This window comes from Petaurus breviceps, unplaced genomic scaffold (assembly GCF_028583685.1).
Source record: "Petaurus breviceps papuanus isolate PSGF00001 unplaced genomic scaffold, PetGlider_PUasm1.0 91133, whole genome shotgun sequence".
Lineage (NCBI taxonomy): Eukaryota > Metazoa > Chordata > Mammalia > Diprotodontia > Petauridae > Petaurus > Petaurus breviceps.
The window spans coordinates 30,085,574-30,104,779 of NW_027187419.1; the positions used below are offsets into that span (position 1 = coordinate 30,085,574).

A 19,206-nucleotide genomic window follows, 5' to 3' on the forward strand; every position below is an offset into this window, starting at 1 on the left:
TGGGACAGCTATTTATTCCCCCTCCTCCCCGTAAAAGAAATATTTTACATACATAAGACCCCAAACCATATTTTGATAGAAAGGTTTCAAACAGGATACAGTAATTTATAACTACTGGAAGTGTTCATGGGTGTTTTTCAAGTTCAAAATAACTAAAAAAAAAAAAAACAAAGGAAAGCAAATGATTGAACTAAATCATATCAAAATTGAATAATAGTACTCCCCTGTTCTCTAGTTATAAGATTTGTAGGAGGTTAAATAACTCTCAAAAGACTATTTTTAAAAGCAGTTATTTCTTAATTCATATTAGTGGAACTTCAGTCAATAGGAGAAAAAAGAAGTAATTTTGTGTGTGTGTGTGTGTGTGTGTGTGTGTGTGTGTGTGTGTGTTGAAGGGGAAAGAGGGAGAACCCAGGTGTGCATCCTTCTACTCATAGGAATCTCAGTGTTTTAAGAGGATACTCAAAGATGTTTCCTGCCCTACTTATGCCTTCTTTTTCTTCCCCTAACTAACCCTTGACAGGTCCTGACAATCTCAGCTACTGGAGCCTCTCTTCTCCATCTCAAGATCCAGTTCTCTCCCCATTCCTTTCTTCTCCAAAGGATTAGGCTATAATTCACTGAATAACCTTAACCGTAGATCTTTGCTTCTCCAGTCTTGTCCAGGGTAAAACTTTTGGGACCCAAACCTAGGAAAGCCATTTTAGATAAGAGTCACCAAAATAGAGGCTCATGGAAATTAAATTAGACCAGAAAAATTCAGGTTACTGGACTCTCTCTGGGACATCCAGAAACCTGCATTACAATTACAGGCACAGAAGAGAATAAAAGGGGAAAAAAATTTAGGGAATGAAATAGTGGATAGAGGGAACTCCAGGTTTCATTGCCTCCCTAGGTAATGCTGAAATAACTAAGCAAATGGAATGTTCTAGTTCAATTTGACAATGTTTTATGGACTCAGCTTTGGACGTAGAAAGAATCAATGATCTGTAAATCACAAGAGCCAAATTAAATTCTATCCTTTCCATACCAGGAAAAAAAGAGGATGATCAAACCTTGCTTGAGCCTAGTATTTGGGTTTGTTTGGTTTTTTTTGGTGGGCAATTGGGGTTAAGTGACTTGCCCAAGGTCACATGGCTAGTTTTTGTGTTAAGTGTCTGAGGTCAGATTTGAACTCAGGTCCTCCTGACTCCAGGGCTGTGCTCTATTCACTGAGCCACCTAGCTGACCAGAGCCTAGCATTTGGAAGAGAAAAAAAAAAAAAGGAGGAGTCTAGATAAAGGAAGGAAATGGAGGGACAGGAGAAGAGGGAAGAATTAAATCAATTGCACTTGAGAGAACAACTTGAAGCCAAAGAAAGGGATTTAATGTTTATTTTTGGCATAATATAAGGCTCCTTAGAGATATTTCTCTTCATTTTAATAAGTTTTTCCATTATACAAGGCAATTAATATAAATGATAAATGCAAAAATTTACCTAATGTGGTATGACAAGAGTAAATAAAATATAGACTTGTTATCAAGCTTTTATTATCAAAGTGGCATTGAAAAATCACTGTAATAATTGTATATTCTAGTAATTGCTATAGTCATTGCATGGTACTATGAGAAATGTTATTGTATGCTATAGTTGGGTTTTTTTTTGTCAAATAAACCAATTAAAAAAAATAAATTCTAAAGCAAGGGCCCCTTGGGATTGATTCATGTGCAATACAAATGCTCTTCATGGGGGCTGGGAGAATAGTGTATGCTCCTATTCTGATTCACTGCATTTCCATGAATTAGGAAATCTGTTCATTTTATGTGCCAATAATAAAATCTTATCCAAAAAAAGGGCATTTGTTGGACTACTCCCCATATTTCTCTATGAAGAACCCTTGATTTTTCTGATTATATCTGGGATAGAGGATGGGAGACAGACTTGTATAAAGTCATGGAGACAGCATTATTGTATGTGAGGAACAGATATGCAGAGTATACAGAGAGGAGTAAATATTAGCAGTAGAAAGAACACTGGGTCTGGACTCAGGAAGACCTGAGTTCAAACATGGCCCTAGACATTTACTAGCTGTGTGACCCTGGGCAAGTCACTTAACCCTGTTTGCCCCAGTTCCTCATCTATAAAAATGAGCTAGAGAAGAAAATCACAAACCACTCCAGTATCTCAGCCAACAAAACACTAAATGGGGCCACAGAGTCAGGTATGACTGAAACAACTGAACAACAACAACAAAGTATAAGAAAACCGGAAAGGCAGGTTCAGACTAACCTTTCTAAAACTTTGTACCTTTTGATTTTTCCAATCAAAATGCAACTTACACTGGGAGGAAGATAACGACTTCTTCATTCCCCTTTTGGGTTATTCACGTAGGTTGGGTTCAAGTTCCAGATATGGGCAGCTCCATAAACTTCCCTCATCATTCTCCAGAAAATAAACCACTTTGAGTAAGATGTAGGAAATCACAAGTTTGAAGCATCAAATTGAAAATCTATGAGTAGGGAGAAAAGTAAAAGGATATATCTTGTGTGTGTGTGTAGGATAGTCACCAATTTTCATCAAATACATGTAATTTGCATGACATTTAAAACTCTTCACAAACCTGGATCCTACATACTTTTAAAAAAATGTATTTTATTTTGAACTAAAGAAATACAACAAGCATTTCTATAACATAGTAGAATAAGAAAAAAAGATGATTGTGCATGTAACCACTTTAAAAAATTAATCCTATATACTTTTCTAGTCTTATTATGTATTACTCCCATTTTCTCACTCTAAGGTTCAGCCACACTGGCCTTCTTTCTGATCTTCCAATACAACTCTAAGAACCTTTGAACAGTCTGTTCCTTGTATCTGGATGCATACCTTTTTTATCTCCATGTCAGAATTTTTAGTTTCCTTCTGCTAAAGTGAGCTTAACTGTATCCTCTGAATAAAGCTATTCCTTATCTCCCTCACCTCCAGCTCTTAATGCTTCCAAAAAATTTACCTTGTAAGGAGGCAGGCTTCATGATGAGGGTGAGTCCACAGAACAGTGACTCTGAATCTCAAATTCTATCTCTCATGCTTATTGCCTCTGGGACTTTGGGCAAGTTAACTTCCCAGGGCATCTGTTTCTTTATTTATAAAATGAAGGGTTTGGACTAGAGCTTCTCTGAAGTACCATTTACTCTTCATATGCTTACATATTTGCGTGTTGTCTCAACTAATAATCTTTGCATCCCCTGTGCCTGGCATAATAGCTATTAATTACATAGTCATCACTTATAAGTGATCCATTCATTCAATTAGTCATATTTGCAGAAGCTCTGCAAGAAACAGGGCAAAGTTCTATACATTGTGCCCTCAGTTCATATAAGTTCTTTGTAACTTTTTAAGTCATAAATAAAACCCTTAGCTGGAAGAGGGGAAAGGAATCATCCAATAACATTTCAAAGCTATAAACACTGTAGATTGGACGTTACAGATACAAATAGTGAAGTCAGGAAGAGAAACAGTATAGCAGAAAAAATAACAGGCTTAGTTTTGGATATGTAGCTTTTGAAATGGAGAGACATGAAAATGGACATAGACTAGTCAGTGAGAGACATGGCCCTGGACCGCAGAAGACAGAGAGATCAAGGCTAAGGATAATAGATATTGGTCAACAAGCACCTTGCTGTGCCCAGCACTGTGTTAAATACTGAAGAAAAAATGAATGAAAAGCAAAAAACTGTCTCTGCTGTCAAGGAACTGACAGTCTAGTGGGAGAGAAGACAGTGCAAACCATGTGCAAAGAAGATATACCTGGACAAATCGGAAATAATCAACAGAGGGAAGGCACTGTACTAAGGGAAATTGGGGAAGACTTCCTGTAGGACATGGGATTCGAGGAAGGATTTGAAAGAAGACATTGTGAGATTAGACACAGGGAGGAGTTAAAGATGATCCCTAAGGGGCGGCCAGGTGGCTCAGCGAGTAAGAGCACCGGCTCCAGTGTTGGGACAACCTGGAGATCGAATCCCGGGCTCAGACACTTAGCACCCACCCAGAAACACCTGGCCGTGTAACCTTGAGCAAGTTACTTAACCCCGATTGCTTAAAAAAATAAAAATAAAAATAAAGATGATTCCTAGATTGAGAGTCTGCGTAACTAGGAGGATAATAGAACTCTCAATAGTAATAGGGAAGTGAGGAAGAGGGTTGGGTTTTAGGGCAAAGATAATAATTAGAAGGGGACATGTTATATTCAAGATGTTTATGGGACATTTAGTTCAAAATGTTCAACTGGCAACTAGAGAAGTGAGATTGGAGGTCAGGAGAGTGGTTAAGAACTAGATAGACCTAAGAATCATTTGCATAGAGAACTGAATTTATGGAATGTCAAGTTAAATAGCACAGAGAGAGAAGACAGAGCCCTGAGGGACATGTGGACCCCATTAGCAGGCATGACCTAAATGAAGATAAAGCAAAGAAGGCTGATAAGGAGTAGTTAGACAGGTAGGACAAGAATCAGGTGAAGGTACTGTGGTGAAAACATAAAGAAAAAAGAGAGAAGAGAGGGATCAACAGTTTTAAAAGCTGAAGAGAGAAGAGAGATCAAGAAGAAAGAAGACTGATAAAAGGTCACCAAATTTAGTGATGTAGAGTCCATTAGTAACTTTGGGGAGAATAGTTTTAGTTGAATGATAAGTTTGGAAACTAAACTGTAGAGAATTAAGAAGAGAATGCGAGGAAAGGAAGTGGAAGTACCCATTACAGATGGCCTTCTCAAGGAGTTTAACCATAAAATGAAAGAGAGAGTTGAGACACTGGGTATAGACACCTTTTTCAAGCAATTTGGCAGAGGACAAAAGGAAGATGAAATGGTAGCTGGATTCTTGTCTTTCTTCTCCTTCCTTTTCCTTTTGGTCATATTCTTCCACCCTTGAACCTTCTACCCAGAGGTTAGGATTTCCCTGTGAGGCTCATTCATATTGTTCCTTTCTGTTCTCTAAAACAGAGTAGGTGTTCCCAAGGAATATCAATCAACTCTGGTTGGTCGACATGCTGGGAAGTGGGCTATATTAAAATGAGGTCTTGTGGCCTAGCCATACCAGATTTTAATCTGTATTATAAAGCAACAGTCATCAAAACTACTTGGTACTGGCTGAGAAACAGGGTAGTGGATCAATAGAATAGATTAGGTATACAAGACACAGCAGACAATGACTATAGTAATCTACTATTTGATAAACCCAAAGACCCCAGTTTTGGGAATAAAAACTCATTATTTGACAAAAACTCTTGGGAAAACTGGAATATAGTATGGCAGAAATTGGGCATAGACCAATATCTAACACCATATGCCAAAATAAAGTCAAAATGAGTGGATGATGTAGGTATAAAGGCTGATAACTGTAAGCAATCTGGGAGAGCAAGGAATAGTTTGCCTGTCAGATTTATGGAGAAGGGAAGATTTTATGACCAAACAAGAGTTTGAGAGCATTATGAAATGCAAAATGGATAATTTTGATTACATTAAATTCAAAAGTTTCTGTACAAATAAGCCAATGTAATCAAGATCAAGAGGGAAGTGGAAAATTAGGAAAGAATTCTTACAACCAGAGTCTCTGATAAAGGCCTCATTCCTAAAATATACAGAGAATTGAGTCAAATCTGTAAGAATGCAAGTCATTCCCCAATTGATAAGTGGTCAAAGGATATGAACAGGCAGTTTTCAGAAGAAGAAATTAAAGATATCTATAAGTGGGGCAGCCAGGTAGCACAGCGAGTAAGAGCACTGGCTCCAGTGTTGAGAAGACCTGGAGATCGAATCCCAGGCTCAGACACTTAGCACCCACCCAGAAACACCTGGCCGTGTAACCTTGAGTAAGTTACTTAACCCCAATTGCTTAGGGGCAGCCAGGTGGCTCAGCGAGTAAGAGCATCGGCTCCAGTGTCGGGATGACCTGGATCAAATCCAGGCTCAGATACTCAGCACCACACCCAGAAATAACTGGCCGTGTAACCTTGAGCAAGTTACTTAACCCCAATTGCTTAAAATATATATATATATATATATATAAATGCAAATCAAAATAACTCTGAGGTACCACATCTCACCAGTCAGATTGACTAAGATGACAAGAAAGAAAAATGATAAATGCTGGAGAGGATGTGGAAAAATTGGAACACTAATACATTGTTGGTGGAGTTGTGAACTGATACAACCATTCTGGAGAGCAATTTGGAACTATGCCCGAAGGGCTATAAAAATGTATATAACCTTTGACCCAGCAATACCATTTCTAGGGCTGTATCCCGAAGAGATTGTAGAAGTAGAAGAAAGTCCCGTATGTACAAAAATATTTATAGTAGTTCTTTTTGTGGTGGCAAAGAACTGGAAATCAAGGGGATACCCATCAATTGGGGAATGGCTGAACAAGTTTTGGTATATGAATGTAATGGAATACTATTGTGGTATAAGAAATGAGTAGCAGACAGACTTCATAACAACCTGGAGAGACTTATATAAACTGATGCTGAGTGAGAAGAGCAGAACCAGGAAAAATCTGTACACAATTACAAACACAATGTATGTGTGTCTGTAATTTAGGAGGTTAGAGTTAGATGCTTTCTAAAGTTCTTTACAGAACTCAATCCTATAATCTTTTGAACACCTACTCCCATTTTACACAAAAGAAAGTCTTGTGAGAAAAATAAAGAGGACCAGAAACAAACAAGAAAAAAAGTGAATTGTAAAAATATTATTTGGGTAGATTAAGACTTATGGATAAGTTTAGAGATTGAATTTTGGAAGCATAAATTTGGAAGATCTTAATACATTTAAGGAGAGAAAGGAGAAAAGGGGAGATTCAATAAGAACAAGAAAGTAGATGGTAAGACAAAGTAAGACATGGAATGGACTAGAAGTAGTTATCAAGAAAAAAAAAGAAACTGGTTGTAGATATAAGAGTAATAAAGAAACTCTAAACAGGAATTTTAAAAAACTAACTTTGATAGATTGGGCTCCTCTCAGCAATGCAAGGTTATAAGACAACTCCAAAAGACTCATGATGGAAAGGGATATCCACATCCAGAGAAAGAACTACAGAGTCTGAATGCAGATTGAAGCAACTACTTGCTCTCTCTCTTTTTCTTGTTTTGTTTCCTCTTTCTCATTGTTCACCTCATTGGTTATAATCCTTCTTTACAACCTGACTAATGTTTAATGTGAAGGTATTTGTAGAGCCTATATTTGATTGCATGCCACCATGGGAAGGGGGGAGGGAAGAGAAAGAGGGGAAGAAAGTTTGAAACTCAAGGAACCACATGTAGAACTGAATGTTATAAACTAAAAGTAAAGAAAGAATTTTTTTTTAATGAGGTCTTGAGTACGTGACTTAGGTCACTTAACCCTGATCAAAGAGACATCAGTTTCCACATAACCTTTCCTAACAACAGGGAGGAATCTGTATTTTCCCAGACTTGTCTGGGCAATATAATGGGCAGGAATAGACCCTTTTAGATTAGAACTTAAAGTCCTTCTAAAGAAAGACTGAACTTTGAAAGAAAAGGGGGATGAGGAAGTTCTGAGTTTTCAAGATAACCATTACTAAGAAAAATCACTTTTTCACAGTACATATGTTTGTGGTCTCCCCCATTAGACTGTGGGCACATTAGGGCAGGAAGTGTCTTTTGCCTCCTTTTGTGCTTAGCATAGGTCCTGGATCATACTAGGCACTTACTGATTGTATGGTGACTGACTTTTAGCTCTACAACTATGATTCAGTGTCACAGTAGTAGCTGATTTATGGTTCAATAAGTCAGGAATCAATCACAGATCCAGAGGAGCTGCTGTCCAGCTGGCAAAAGCCTTGGAGGTCCAACTTTTTCTGTCTTTGGTCTGAGTTGTAACTTCCACGATTGGTCATCACTATGTTGGAGATAACAGGAATCTGTTGCAGCTCATTTGAACAAAAATTCTGTGAGCAAGTCAGGGCATGACCAAGCTTTCTCAGGTCATGGAGAGAAGCAGCCTAAGATGCAAATTGGCCCCAGGCTCGTTAATTAGTGGTTGCTTAATAAAACTTACCAGGCTTTCCATGATATAACCACAAGGGACAATACCAAAACTGGAATGCTTTTTGTGACACTTGCAGATAAGATTATGGCATGTTTTTTGTTACTTTCATTGGCAGCAAACTAATTGCAAACTGAACTCCATCCTAGAGATGAAGGTAAAAAGGGCTGACTTTAACCAAGAAAAAGATTGCCAAAATAGTTGCCAAAGTAGAACTGATAGGAAACATGGGAGACAACAACTCCAAGTTCATGGTAGATAAGGAGGGGAAGGAATACTGAACATCATCTGATATGTACCCTATACTTTGGAATACTGGATTTTAAAGACATCAAGTAATCCAGAGAAAAAATAGGTAATATCCCATAGCCCTTGACTCTAAAAGGGAAATCAGCTCCAAGGGAATGGAAGACTATCAGCAATGATATCTTGACTATACAGTCAAAATGACTGGTGAGGAAGAAGAGGATGAACCATCAAAAAAGACTGGTGGGATTCTAAGAGGAACTCATGGAAAACCTCAGATTTGAAAAAGATATAGATACATATGTACATACATATACACCCACACTATATGTATACATATATGTATATATGTGTATGTGTACACATACATGCATATGTTTGTGTGTGAAAAGCAAGGGCAGATAACTGGGAATCAATGAATCAATTAACAAGGTTTTTTTTTAAGTGACTACTACTATGTGCCAGGGACTGTGTTTTATCCTGAGGATAAAAATGAAACAGTTCCTGCCCTCAAGGAGCTTACATTCCATGGAATAAACAATGTATGTATAAAAGCATATGCAAAGTAGATACAAAATAAATGCAAGGTAAGTTTTATTTTTGAGGGGAGGAAATATCAGCTGCAGGTATAAGGAAAGTTTTGTGTAAAAGGTGGTATTTGAACTGAATTTTTAAGGAAACTAGGTAATTTAAGATGTAGGGGTAAGGAGGAAGTGTATTTCAGGCATGGGAGTTGGACTGCACAATGACTCCAAAATAAATGATGGAGACAAGTAGCAAGAGGCTTAACTGGCTGGACTGTAGAAATGGGATGGGGAAATAAGGTGTGATAAGGGGACAAATACAAAAATTTGGCTCAGTCCATCAAGAATAGTCAGGAATAGAGAGGGCAGTATGAGTTGAAGCTTTCCAGAATTATCCAGTTTCCCATGCTAATTGGTAGTCAATCAATCAATAACTAATCGATAAACTTTATTTATTAAGTGCCTACTAAGTACCAGGCACTATGCTAAGTACAAAAGGAGGCAAAAGACAATTCCAGTCTTCAAGGAATTTACAATCTAAAGGGGGGAGACAACAAGCAAACAAATGTATACCAAACAAGCTATATACATGATAAATAGGAAATGATTAGGAGAGGGAAGACACTAAAATTGAGGGATTGGAAAAGGTTCCTGTAGAAGGTGGAATTTTGAATCTTCCCAAGACTAGCACCAGGGCTGCTAGATGAATAGAATGCCTGGTTCTGGACCAGGAAGACCAGCGTTCAAATACTCTTATTAGCTGTGTGACCCTAGGCAAGTCACTTTACCTACCTCATTTGCCTGTTTCCCCATCTGTAAAATGAGCTTGAGAAGGAAATGGCAAACCACTCTAGTATCTCTGCCAAGAAAACCCCAAATGGGGTTATAAAGAGTCAGACTAAACAATAAATGAGTGGCTCTTTCACTTGTGGCCTGGGAGAGAGAGGGAGACCAGTATTCAAAGAAAAAACAAATTAATGCTCTCACTAATGATGAAATGTGCTATCCAAATCCTGACTGAGAGATGAGGGATTCAAGAGTACAGGGTGTGTATGCATATATGTACATACATACGTACATGTGTGTATACCCACACATACACATATACATACCCACACACGCATATGATATGGCCAGGCTACAATTTGTTTTGCCTGACTATACATATTCATTACAAGAGTTTACTTTCTTTTTCAATGGGGGGAGGGAGGGAGAGAAAATAGACCTTTAATGGAAAATAAATTATGTTAAAAAAATTAATGACCAACAGAAGTGAAATGTGCTGCCTTAATGGGTAACGATTTCTGTATCATTGGAAATCTAGCAGAAGCTGTATGAAACCTGGTCAAGAATGCTGTGAATGGAGTTCATGCTTGAAGTAGGGACTGCACTGACATTAAGGTTCAATGACTCACTGAAATTACAGCCAAAACGGCCTTGGTTTTCAGTGAGTTGTAAAAAATTGGGCTTAATCTCTTACAATTTTCTTTCCTTCCTCCTCACCTTTTCTTTAAGGCTGAAATTCACTGGTATATCTGGCTATTTGAAAACCAGATTTTCTAAAAACAGAAGTCAAATACTCTAAAGGGCAAGGGGAGAAAAAATTAGCAGTGAGTCTTTGCTGTTTTTACTCTTAGATGAAAAAGCAGCATTTGTGAGTATTAGATCCTCAATGAATGAAAGAAGTTTAATATTTCAGCTGAAATGCTAGTTCTTGCTTTGTCCTGATTTTCACAGGAATTCTGTGAATTCACAAATTGTTCACTTTCCTCTTGGAGATTTCAAACTTCAAATTGGAATAATTAAGTTTTCAGAAAAACAATCTGGAGCAGATCCACAAATCTTGCCTCTTAAAATATATTCCCTCATTCTAACACTTTCATGTCTCCCTCCTTTTTTTTCCTTTCCTTTCCTTTCCTTTCTGTCAGTTCCTCATATTTCTTTTTTTTCTACTATCCCTTTCTTCTGGCCTCTCACCTGATTCTTTTTTTTCTTTAGGACACCCATTCTCTTCCCCCAGTATTTCCCCTTCTCTTCCTTCTTCCTTTACTAACCACATTTTTTGGTTCTTATTTTTTTACTTACTGAAAATCTCATGTGCTTCCCTCATAGTTTCCTTCTCTATGAAATATTCTTAAAGTTTAATAGGTTAATGAAGCAGGTTAGGGAGGTAACTTTTGAGACTCCATGCTCTTCCCTAAGGGTCAGTGCCAGATGGCAACAGTATTCATGCTCATTACTCAATGTCCTGTCCCCTCCCCCTTTTGACAAATAATAAAAGGCAAATTAATATTTTTAAAAATCATCCAAGTATTTAGGGAAATAGAAAAACAGGCTTTGAAAGATAGCATTAATTTTGTTCTATGAAAGAAGCCACTGGGTTCCATTCTTTTCAATTCAGTTCAATAAGCATTTATCATGAATCAAAAAGGGTGTGAAGTACAGGAGCCAGCTCCAGCTGATTGTTAAATTTTCCATGTGAGCATTTGTATTCAGGGAATCACCAAATGCTTCTAATGGAATCAGGGCTTTTTTTTTTGTTGTTTTGATTATTGTTTAGACATTAGAGAGAAAATGTTAATAATACATATATAATAATAATAATAAACTTGGTTGTTTCCCCTCCCCCGACCCTCCAACTAGTTGTTAAATATTTACCAGTATACTGCTGTACCTATATATAAAGCACTGTACCAGATTCAGGGTTGCCAGGGTAAAAATGAAAAACCACCCCTGCCCTCATGGAGTTTATATTCTAGTAGGGGATAGACCTTGTAAACAGGTAAGTATAGCATTAAGATGGAGACAAGTACCACCTAAGTGCTCTGGAAGGCCTTCCAAAAGAAGGGAACACTTCTAAGTCAAGCCCTGAAGCCAGAGATAGTAACTTGGAGTCTGCAAAATTATAGTTTTTATATTTTGATAAATGTATTTCAGTATAATTAGTTTCCTTTGTAATCTTATGTGTTTTGTCTTGAGTATTTAGAAGCTTTGTTCTGCTTTGACAGACATAGAGCAACTTGTCTGGCACAATGAATGGAGCCTTAGACCTGGGAGTCAGGAAGACCTGAGTCTAAATCTGGCATCAGATACTTACTGGCTACATGACCCTGGGTGAGTCACTTAACTTGTCTGCCTCAGTTTCCTCATCTGTAAAATGGGATTTAAAACTAGCACCTACTTCCTAGGATTGAGGATAAGATGAGATGACATACAGTAGGTGCTTAATAAATGCTTATTATCAACAGACTGCTAAGGGAGTCCATCACACACACACACACACACACACACAAAGGTTAAATAAGAATTCCTGCTTTAAAGGATGGCAAGAATTCTAAGAGAGGGGCAGCCAGGTAGCACAGCGAGTAAGAGCACTGGCTCCAGTGTTGAGAACACCTGGAGATCGAATCGAATCCCGGGCTCAGACACTTAGCACCCACCCAGAAACACCTGGCCGTGTAACGTTGAGTAAGTTACTTAACCCCAATTGCTTAGAGGTGGCCAGGTGGCTCAGCGAGTAAGAGCACCGGCTCCAGTGTTGGGACGACCTGGATCAAATCCGGGCTCAGATACTCAGCACCACACCCAGAAATAATAACTGGCCGTGTAACCTTGAGCAAGTTACTTAACCCCAATTGCTTTAAAAAAAAAATTTTTTTTTAATTTAAAAAAATAAAAAATAAAAAAAAAGAATTCTAAGAGAAAAAGGTTTAAGAAGGAGCCATCTGGGGAGGCTAGTTGGGGCAGTGAATAGAGCACTGGCCCTGGAGTCAGCAGGACCAGACACTTAACACCCACACAAAAAACTAGCCATGTAATCTTGGGCAAGTTACTTAACCCCAATTGCCCTCCAAAAGGCAAAAAACAAACAAACCAAAAAAAAACTCATGGAAGTGAATGTTGAAAACTAAGAATAAATATAAAAAAAAAAAAAAAGGAGCCATCTCCAGGCAAAGGAAATAGCAAAAGACCCAAAGACAGAAGATAGAATTCTGATTTCTTAGTTCTCACAACAGCAATTAAGTCTGTGAGTTTGGCTGGGACAGTGCATGAAGGAGAGTAATTGTGAATTATGGCAATTATTAGCTAGCATTTACTAAGCACCTACCATGGATCAGACACTGTACTAAGTGAGTACAAAGTAAGTAGAAAAAAACAATTCTGTCAAGCAGAATTTCTATGAGGACAGAAGTATTGTAAGGAAAATTAGACAGGTAGCAAAGGAATCAAGAATGAACAAAATAATCGCTGAGTCAATACAATATAGAGCTTATTTGGGGATAGGAATGATATAAGTCATGATTAAACAAATTAACCTGTTAGAACACAGTATAAATACAAAGATGCTCATTTTACTTTCATCATTTTATTGTCATAATTAACCTGAATACCAAGTCCACAATTTGATGATTCTTGGTATAAAATTCCCTGAGACAATCGAAGAATTGCATATACCTTATTCACCCTACTCATTACCAAGGAAACATGTCATTTTCTTTTTCATTTAAAACTATGTCAAATACTTAAATTAAGCCAGATTTTTCCAGGGTCTGACTCTAAAACTGATTCGATATCACTGCTGTTACATATTAACTGGTATCTCATCCACAAGCAACAGAGGGAACTGACTTGGGGGACATGAGGAAGAACATTTGCATTTAAGGACAAGAGAATTCTAAACCACTTGGAAAGCTTGGGGAAGTGGATTCTATAAAGTTGAAATATATACATAGCTTGGTCCAAATTGAATGACACTGGGCACTGAGCCAAGTCATCTAGCTTAAGTTGCTAAACATCACAGGCCTGCCTCTCTGAGATGAGATCTGGTGAAGGGTGGCTGAAGTAGAAGGGGAAGGCAGTCACATGGAAGACCCTTGTGACTGATTATGCCTACAAGGCTGGGATGAACCATATTGACCAATTCCCATTATAGCTTTTCCATTATCCTCCCACCACCACATTTTCCTATGGTACTTTGTAGTTGATAGTCCCCTTTTAAAACATCCAAAGAAAGTAAATGTATTATTTTGGAGCATGGAGGGAGAGAAAAGTTCTGTATTCTCTCTGAAATAGGATTTGAAGAATCTGGTAAAGAAAAGGGAGATATTGAAAAAGACAGCCAAATCCAGGTAGTTTCAAGTAGAATGATGGCAACAGGGATGGGATTTGGTAGGGAATGACTCTAAATGAAATAGCAGCTAGACTAACAGTCGCTTAGACATATGAATGAACTCATTACTAGACAATGCCCTGGGAGAAAAAAAAAATACAAAATACGATCAGCTTGATTTGTCATTGTTTTCCTGCTATGAGTCTCAATCCAAGTGTAATAGTACTTATCACCACCAACTATGAATACATATTATTTTAAATATATTTTCAAAATTACATTTGCAAGATTCATACATTGAGCAAAGATAGATTTACATAGGCCATAGGTTATTTCTTAACAGAAAAAAAATACTCTCATTACATACTACTAGACTTATAAATGATCTGTTTGAACTTTGCCCAATTCAATGTGGCCAAGTGAAAGTGAAAATAATAAAATGGTCAACAGCTATATTTAATCTATTTGATGTACTTAGAGGAAAAGAAAATAAGAATTCCAAGTCCATTTGTTTTCAAGTATCTTAAACACGTCAGAAAACTATATTACAAAGAAAACCATTAAGACCCTTATGTAACAGTGTTAGTTAATAATATTATTAGTTATTACTGTCTTGTGTAAATGAATGATCAATTTCACATAAGTGAAAGGGCCACAGTGGTTGCAGCAGATAAGTCACTAAGCCTTTGTAGTTTAAACTCACATAGAAACTTGGTCAAAAATGGTTAAAACACAAAGGTTGGACTTTGGGGCATTCTAGGTCCCTTCATCAGATAAAGAGCCTAGATACTTTTTAAACTACCTTTTATTCGTTCAGATGACTATCTAATCTGTAAGAGAACTTGGTTTTCCTGTTCAGTGTAGACTATATTAACAAAGTCCCATAAACAATAGTTTTTAAGAATCTAAGCTTTCCTTCAGAACAGAGATTTTTAAGAATCTAAGCTTTCCTGTGGAGTTGCCTATTAGGGTGATGATCATCATCTGCCCAAACCACTTGTAATTCAATTGCCACCCACGGGCTTAGTTTATAGAGAACATTTTATTCCTAGATCTTAAATTTTTCAAAATGAAAATCCTTATTTGGCTTTTTTTAAAAAGAGGGTGATAGTGGTAGAAATGAGGCACTTAAAGATGAAGTCAACTAACAAGTCAAATCTTCCTGTCTTATGATTCAATTAAGGACAGTTATATCATCTATGAAGTATTCAGAATAATGAACTGTGCTATAGAAATTTTAAAAACTTGATTTTGTTACATGACACCATTAGTATGCAGTAGAATTTGAGGTAAGGTGATCTTGGAACCCTTCCAAAGTAGGCCATTATTCAGAAAAGAATCAAAGACAGTTATAGAAGGAAGACTGGAAATCAATTGTTTTGCATCTAATAAATAGCAAGATGTCAGTGAAGTCTGCTTCTAGCTGAAGTGCACTAATTTTAGTTGAAGTGCACTTTTCCTTTAAGGTTTATATAAACTATAAATTCCAAGTGGGCAGAAGTCCTTCTACATCATTTCCCTAACCTATAACTTTCCTATATAGAGTAATAAACCACTCAGTAAAAATTTATGAATATTAGTTCTTTTAGAAATTCTTAAATTGAATATAGGTGTTAATGAGAAGAGTTCTTATGACAAAGGCTCAAAGGGCAGTATTATAGTAAACCACAGTACATTTTTAATGCAGAAGATAAATGCAAGCCCACTTACTAACTAAAACACACAAGATCTTATATCAGTAAAAGGTTGAGCAGCAAAACTGGAACAGTAAATAACTGTAAGCACTAAGTAATCCTTGGTAAATTGACTTTTTCAAACAAACACAGGGGGGAACTATACACTTGGATAATTACAAATAACAAGCATACAAAAATACAAAAAACTTCCTTTTCTACATAATTTCTTAATTCCCCACAGTCAAATGGATCCTATATATAAAGCACTTTGCAAATGTTAAAGTGCTATATGATGTTAGTATGATAAAGCCTTGTGGGTGAAGCAATTTCTAAGGCATAGCAAGCCCTGCAGAAAGACTGAAATTCTAAAATTTAAATATACTAAAACACTAAATAAATATTTATGCAGAGACTGCTAACAAGGTTTTCTTCCCTTTCCTTCAGAAGAATATTTCTTCATAAGAAGGACTTTTGTAAACAGTTACTGGGGGCAGGGGTCTTGTTTCACTTTTCCTCTAGTCTGCTTTCAGAAAATTAAATATACAGAGAAAAAAATCTGCATTTACAAAAGATAAGTCATTTTTCGCATTGTAACACAGGGATATTCACCACAGTTCTTTTAAATACTGAAATATTTTTTAGTGCGCTTATGAATTAGTTCACACACAACTTTTCAGAAACTCATTACTATATTTTTTTCCTGCTCTTCTCCATCTCACCTGTTTTCCCTCTATTTAGAAGACAGGACACAATAGCTGATGGCTAGGTCTCCAATAGCTTCTTCAGGAGCTTGACTTCAAGAAAACATGAGTCAGAACTGGAAGGAATCTCCCGAGTTCAAGCCATACCAGAACCCAAATCCCCTTTGCAATAGAACCATTCAGCCTTCGCTTTAAGACCTGCTAGAAGGGAGAACTCACCAAAGTTCCTCAGAGGTGGCCTATTGTGTATAATATATTGTGGCTCTATTTGTCACTGTTAGGCATTTTTCCACACATCAAGCTTAAGTTTATTTCAGTACTTTCTAACCACACACCTTGTTCCATGGTATGGAGTCACTAAGACCTAAGAACAAGTTCACTCTCTCTACTAGGTAAACCCTTCAAATACTTGAAAACCACTGTCAAGTTCCTCTTAAGTCTTCTCCTCCCCAGAATAAATATTCTCAATTTCTTCAAAAATACTCATAGGACATGAAATGAAGGAGCTTCATTATCCTGACTCTCAGCTAGAAGCTTTAAGGCACCGAGTGAAGAGGTGGCTTTCCATTGTAATAAGGCACTTTGTCACTACAGAGGAAGCTGGTAGCTTGCCCCAAGTTAAAAGGACAGCCGAGGGTGAGTGAGCTAGCTGCATTGCTTACCCCATACAAGTCACATATAGTTTGGGAAACTGAGAAGACACAAGTGTCTCTCTTCACCCTCATACATTTAAAAAAAGCTCAACCACTCCACTCTAAAATACCCGTTGTGTGCAAGCTGGGCAGCAAGTACCTGATCTGAGAATTTTTAGGAGTCTTCCTATTACAAACAGTATCCTTTTTTCGAAAATTATCAAGCTATGCAATATCCTTTGCAAAATATTTGGCAACCCAGGACCCTAGCCTAGTAAAGTCTCATCTCTGAAACCAGGCAGCCAAGTTGGTAATTTTCTTGGGTTGGTCTCCAGCAATCTGCAAAGCCTGACAGGTCCGACACCAGGGCTCGGCCCAGAAGGACATGATGTGCACCGCATAACGCCGGCGCCAGTCAAAATAGCGCTTGTACTCGTTCGGGTTTCGATCCAGGAAGCGAAGGTAGGTGGCCAGGGCAGCAGCATTGGGAAAGTCGTCCACGTGGATGAAGGCATTTCGAGGCACAAAGCGCTCGTAGTTGGCCCGGCTGGGCCCCAGCACCACCGGCACCGCCCCAGCCAGGAAGGAGTTTCGCCACAGTTTCTCAGTAATGTAGTCCAGGTGCTGAGAGTTCTCGAAAGCCAGGTAGAATTTGTAGCGCGCCACCGTGTGCAGGAGCCCAGAGTCCGGCACTGGCTGTCCAGGACCACCCCGGCCGTACACGTCCACTTTCAGGTAGTGGCGCAGCTCTAGGTAGTATTTGACCCGGGCCTGCTCCTCGTTCCAGTGGCTGATCACCCAGGCCACCAGTCCGTGCTTTCTGGCCAGGGATGGGGACAGCCCCGAAGGCTGGTCCTGAGGGCTGGTCCTGGGGTACAGATATCCGTAGGGCACAAAAATATCAGAATCGGCCCGGTAGGACAGCGTCCAGTTGAAGAGGCTGCCGTCGAGGCTCTCTAGTCTTGGGGAGTTGGAAGGCGACTCGAAGTTCATCCACACCCACCGCTGTCCAGGGGGCCTGGCCGGCTGGCCGTTCATCGAGGCTGTGTCTATACCTCCAGCCGCTGCGATGTCCAGCTCCAGCTTGTCTCCAGGCGCATTCGGTGGCGGGGGCCAGTCCTGGGTCCACACAAGGTCTCGGTGGTGGAAGAGAACTGCCTGAGCTTCCCAATAGGCTCTCCGGTCGGTAAGCAGGCGGCAGCCGCTCAGGTTAAATAGGCGCTGGCAGTCTGGGCCCGGACCGTGGGATCCACCCCCGAAGGGTTCCCACCACATCAGGACGGTGACCGGGCGTGACGGGGCTGGTGGCGGCAGGTATGTCCAGGGCAGTGGGGGAAGCTGAACCAAGGAGAAGTAGATGGCCAGCACCGAGAACATCAGGATCCAGAATGTGACCAGGAGACAGGTTCTTCTCGACAGCCCCGGGGCCCCGTGCTGGCCCCGCTGCCGACCCTTCCATGGCACATACATGGGCGGAGGAGGCCTAGCTGGGGCTGCTGCAGCTGCTGCTCGCCCCAGGTCCAAAGGCAGAGAAGAGGGGTAGCGGCTTTCATACTGCTGCAGCTCTGCACGCCGCCGGGCCCTCCGCGGCAGCTCACCCTCCAGCGATTGACTGGCCTGTAGTGGGAGGGGACAGGGCCCAGATTCCAAGCACCACACCCCCAGCTCTCCACCTCCAGGGCCTCTAGCCGGGGAGAGGTGAGCTTCCCTCCCACCGCCGGCTCCGCCCCGTACCTTTCCCGAGGCAGTCTGAGCACTCCACATACCGCCCACCCAACCCCAGGAGAGTTCCCCCTCTCTTCCGCCTCGGCCGCCCCCAATCCCTTTCCCCACCTCGAGGATGTGTTCCTTCCTCTCCCCCTCCCCCGGCCTCTTCATAGAATACTGCTTCTCTTCTAAACACCTCAAGTTCTTCCCAGCTGGACTTTCCGTCTTTTCTTCTAGGAGCTCCTCCCCTGTAGTCCTTAATTCCCTCCTGGTGCTGCCCAGCTGCTCTCTCGCCTTGGTCCTTCCCAGATCTCTACAGGGCAGGGGAGGATCGCTCCAGATTTGATCCTGGGTAAAGCCTGGAGAGACAGGAAATCTAAAAAGCCTCAGACGTGAGAAAATGCTAGCCTAGGGCTGCTGGAGGGAAGAAGGGACGGTGTCCTCAGAACTAAGGAACCTTTGCACTTCCTTCCGTTAAGCTCGGGTCACAGTCAAGACTATAGAAAAAAAGAACCACAAGGGGGATGTCTGAGTGCAGAAAGGACACGGGTGTGTGTGTGGGGGG

General features: G+C 39.7%; 1 protein-coding gene across 1 annotated transcript; it reads right to left on the reverse strand.

Moving 5' to 3' along the window:
- Positions 1-13,837: 13,837 nt before the first annotated feature.
- Positions 13,838-19,164, reverse strand: FUT4 (fucosyltransferase 4). The gene has a single exon (XM_069080853.1). It carries the CDS (start codon positions 18,810-18,812, stop codon positions 17,217-17,219), a length of 1,596 nt encoding a protein of 531 aa, XP_068936954.1. The 5' UTR covers positions 18,813-19,164; the 3' UTR covers positions 13,838-17,216.
- Between the last annotated feature and the right edge of the window lie 42 nt (positions 19,165-19,206).

Bases quoted from the DNA above. Each gene is read 5' to 3' on its own strand.
- FUT4 (XM_069080853.1), bottom strand. From the start codon at position 18,812: ATGAAGAGGCCGGGGGAGGGGGAGAGGAAGGAACACATCCTCGAGGTG.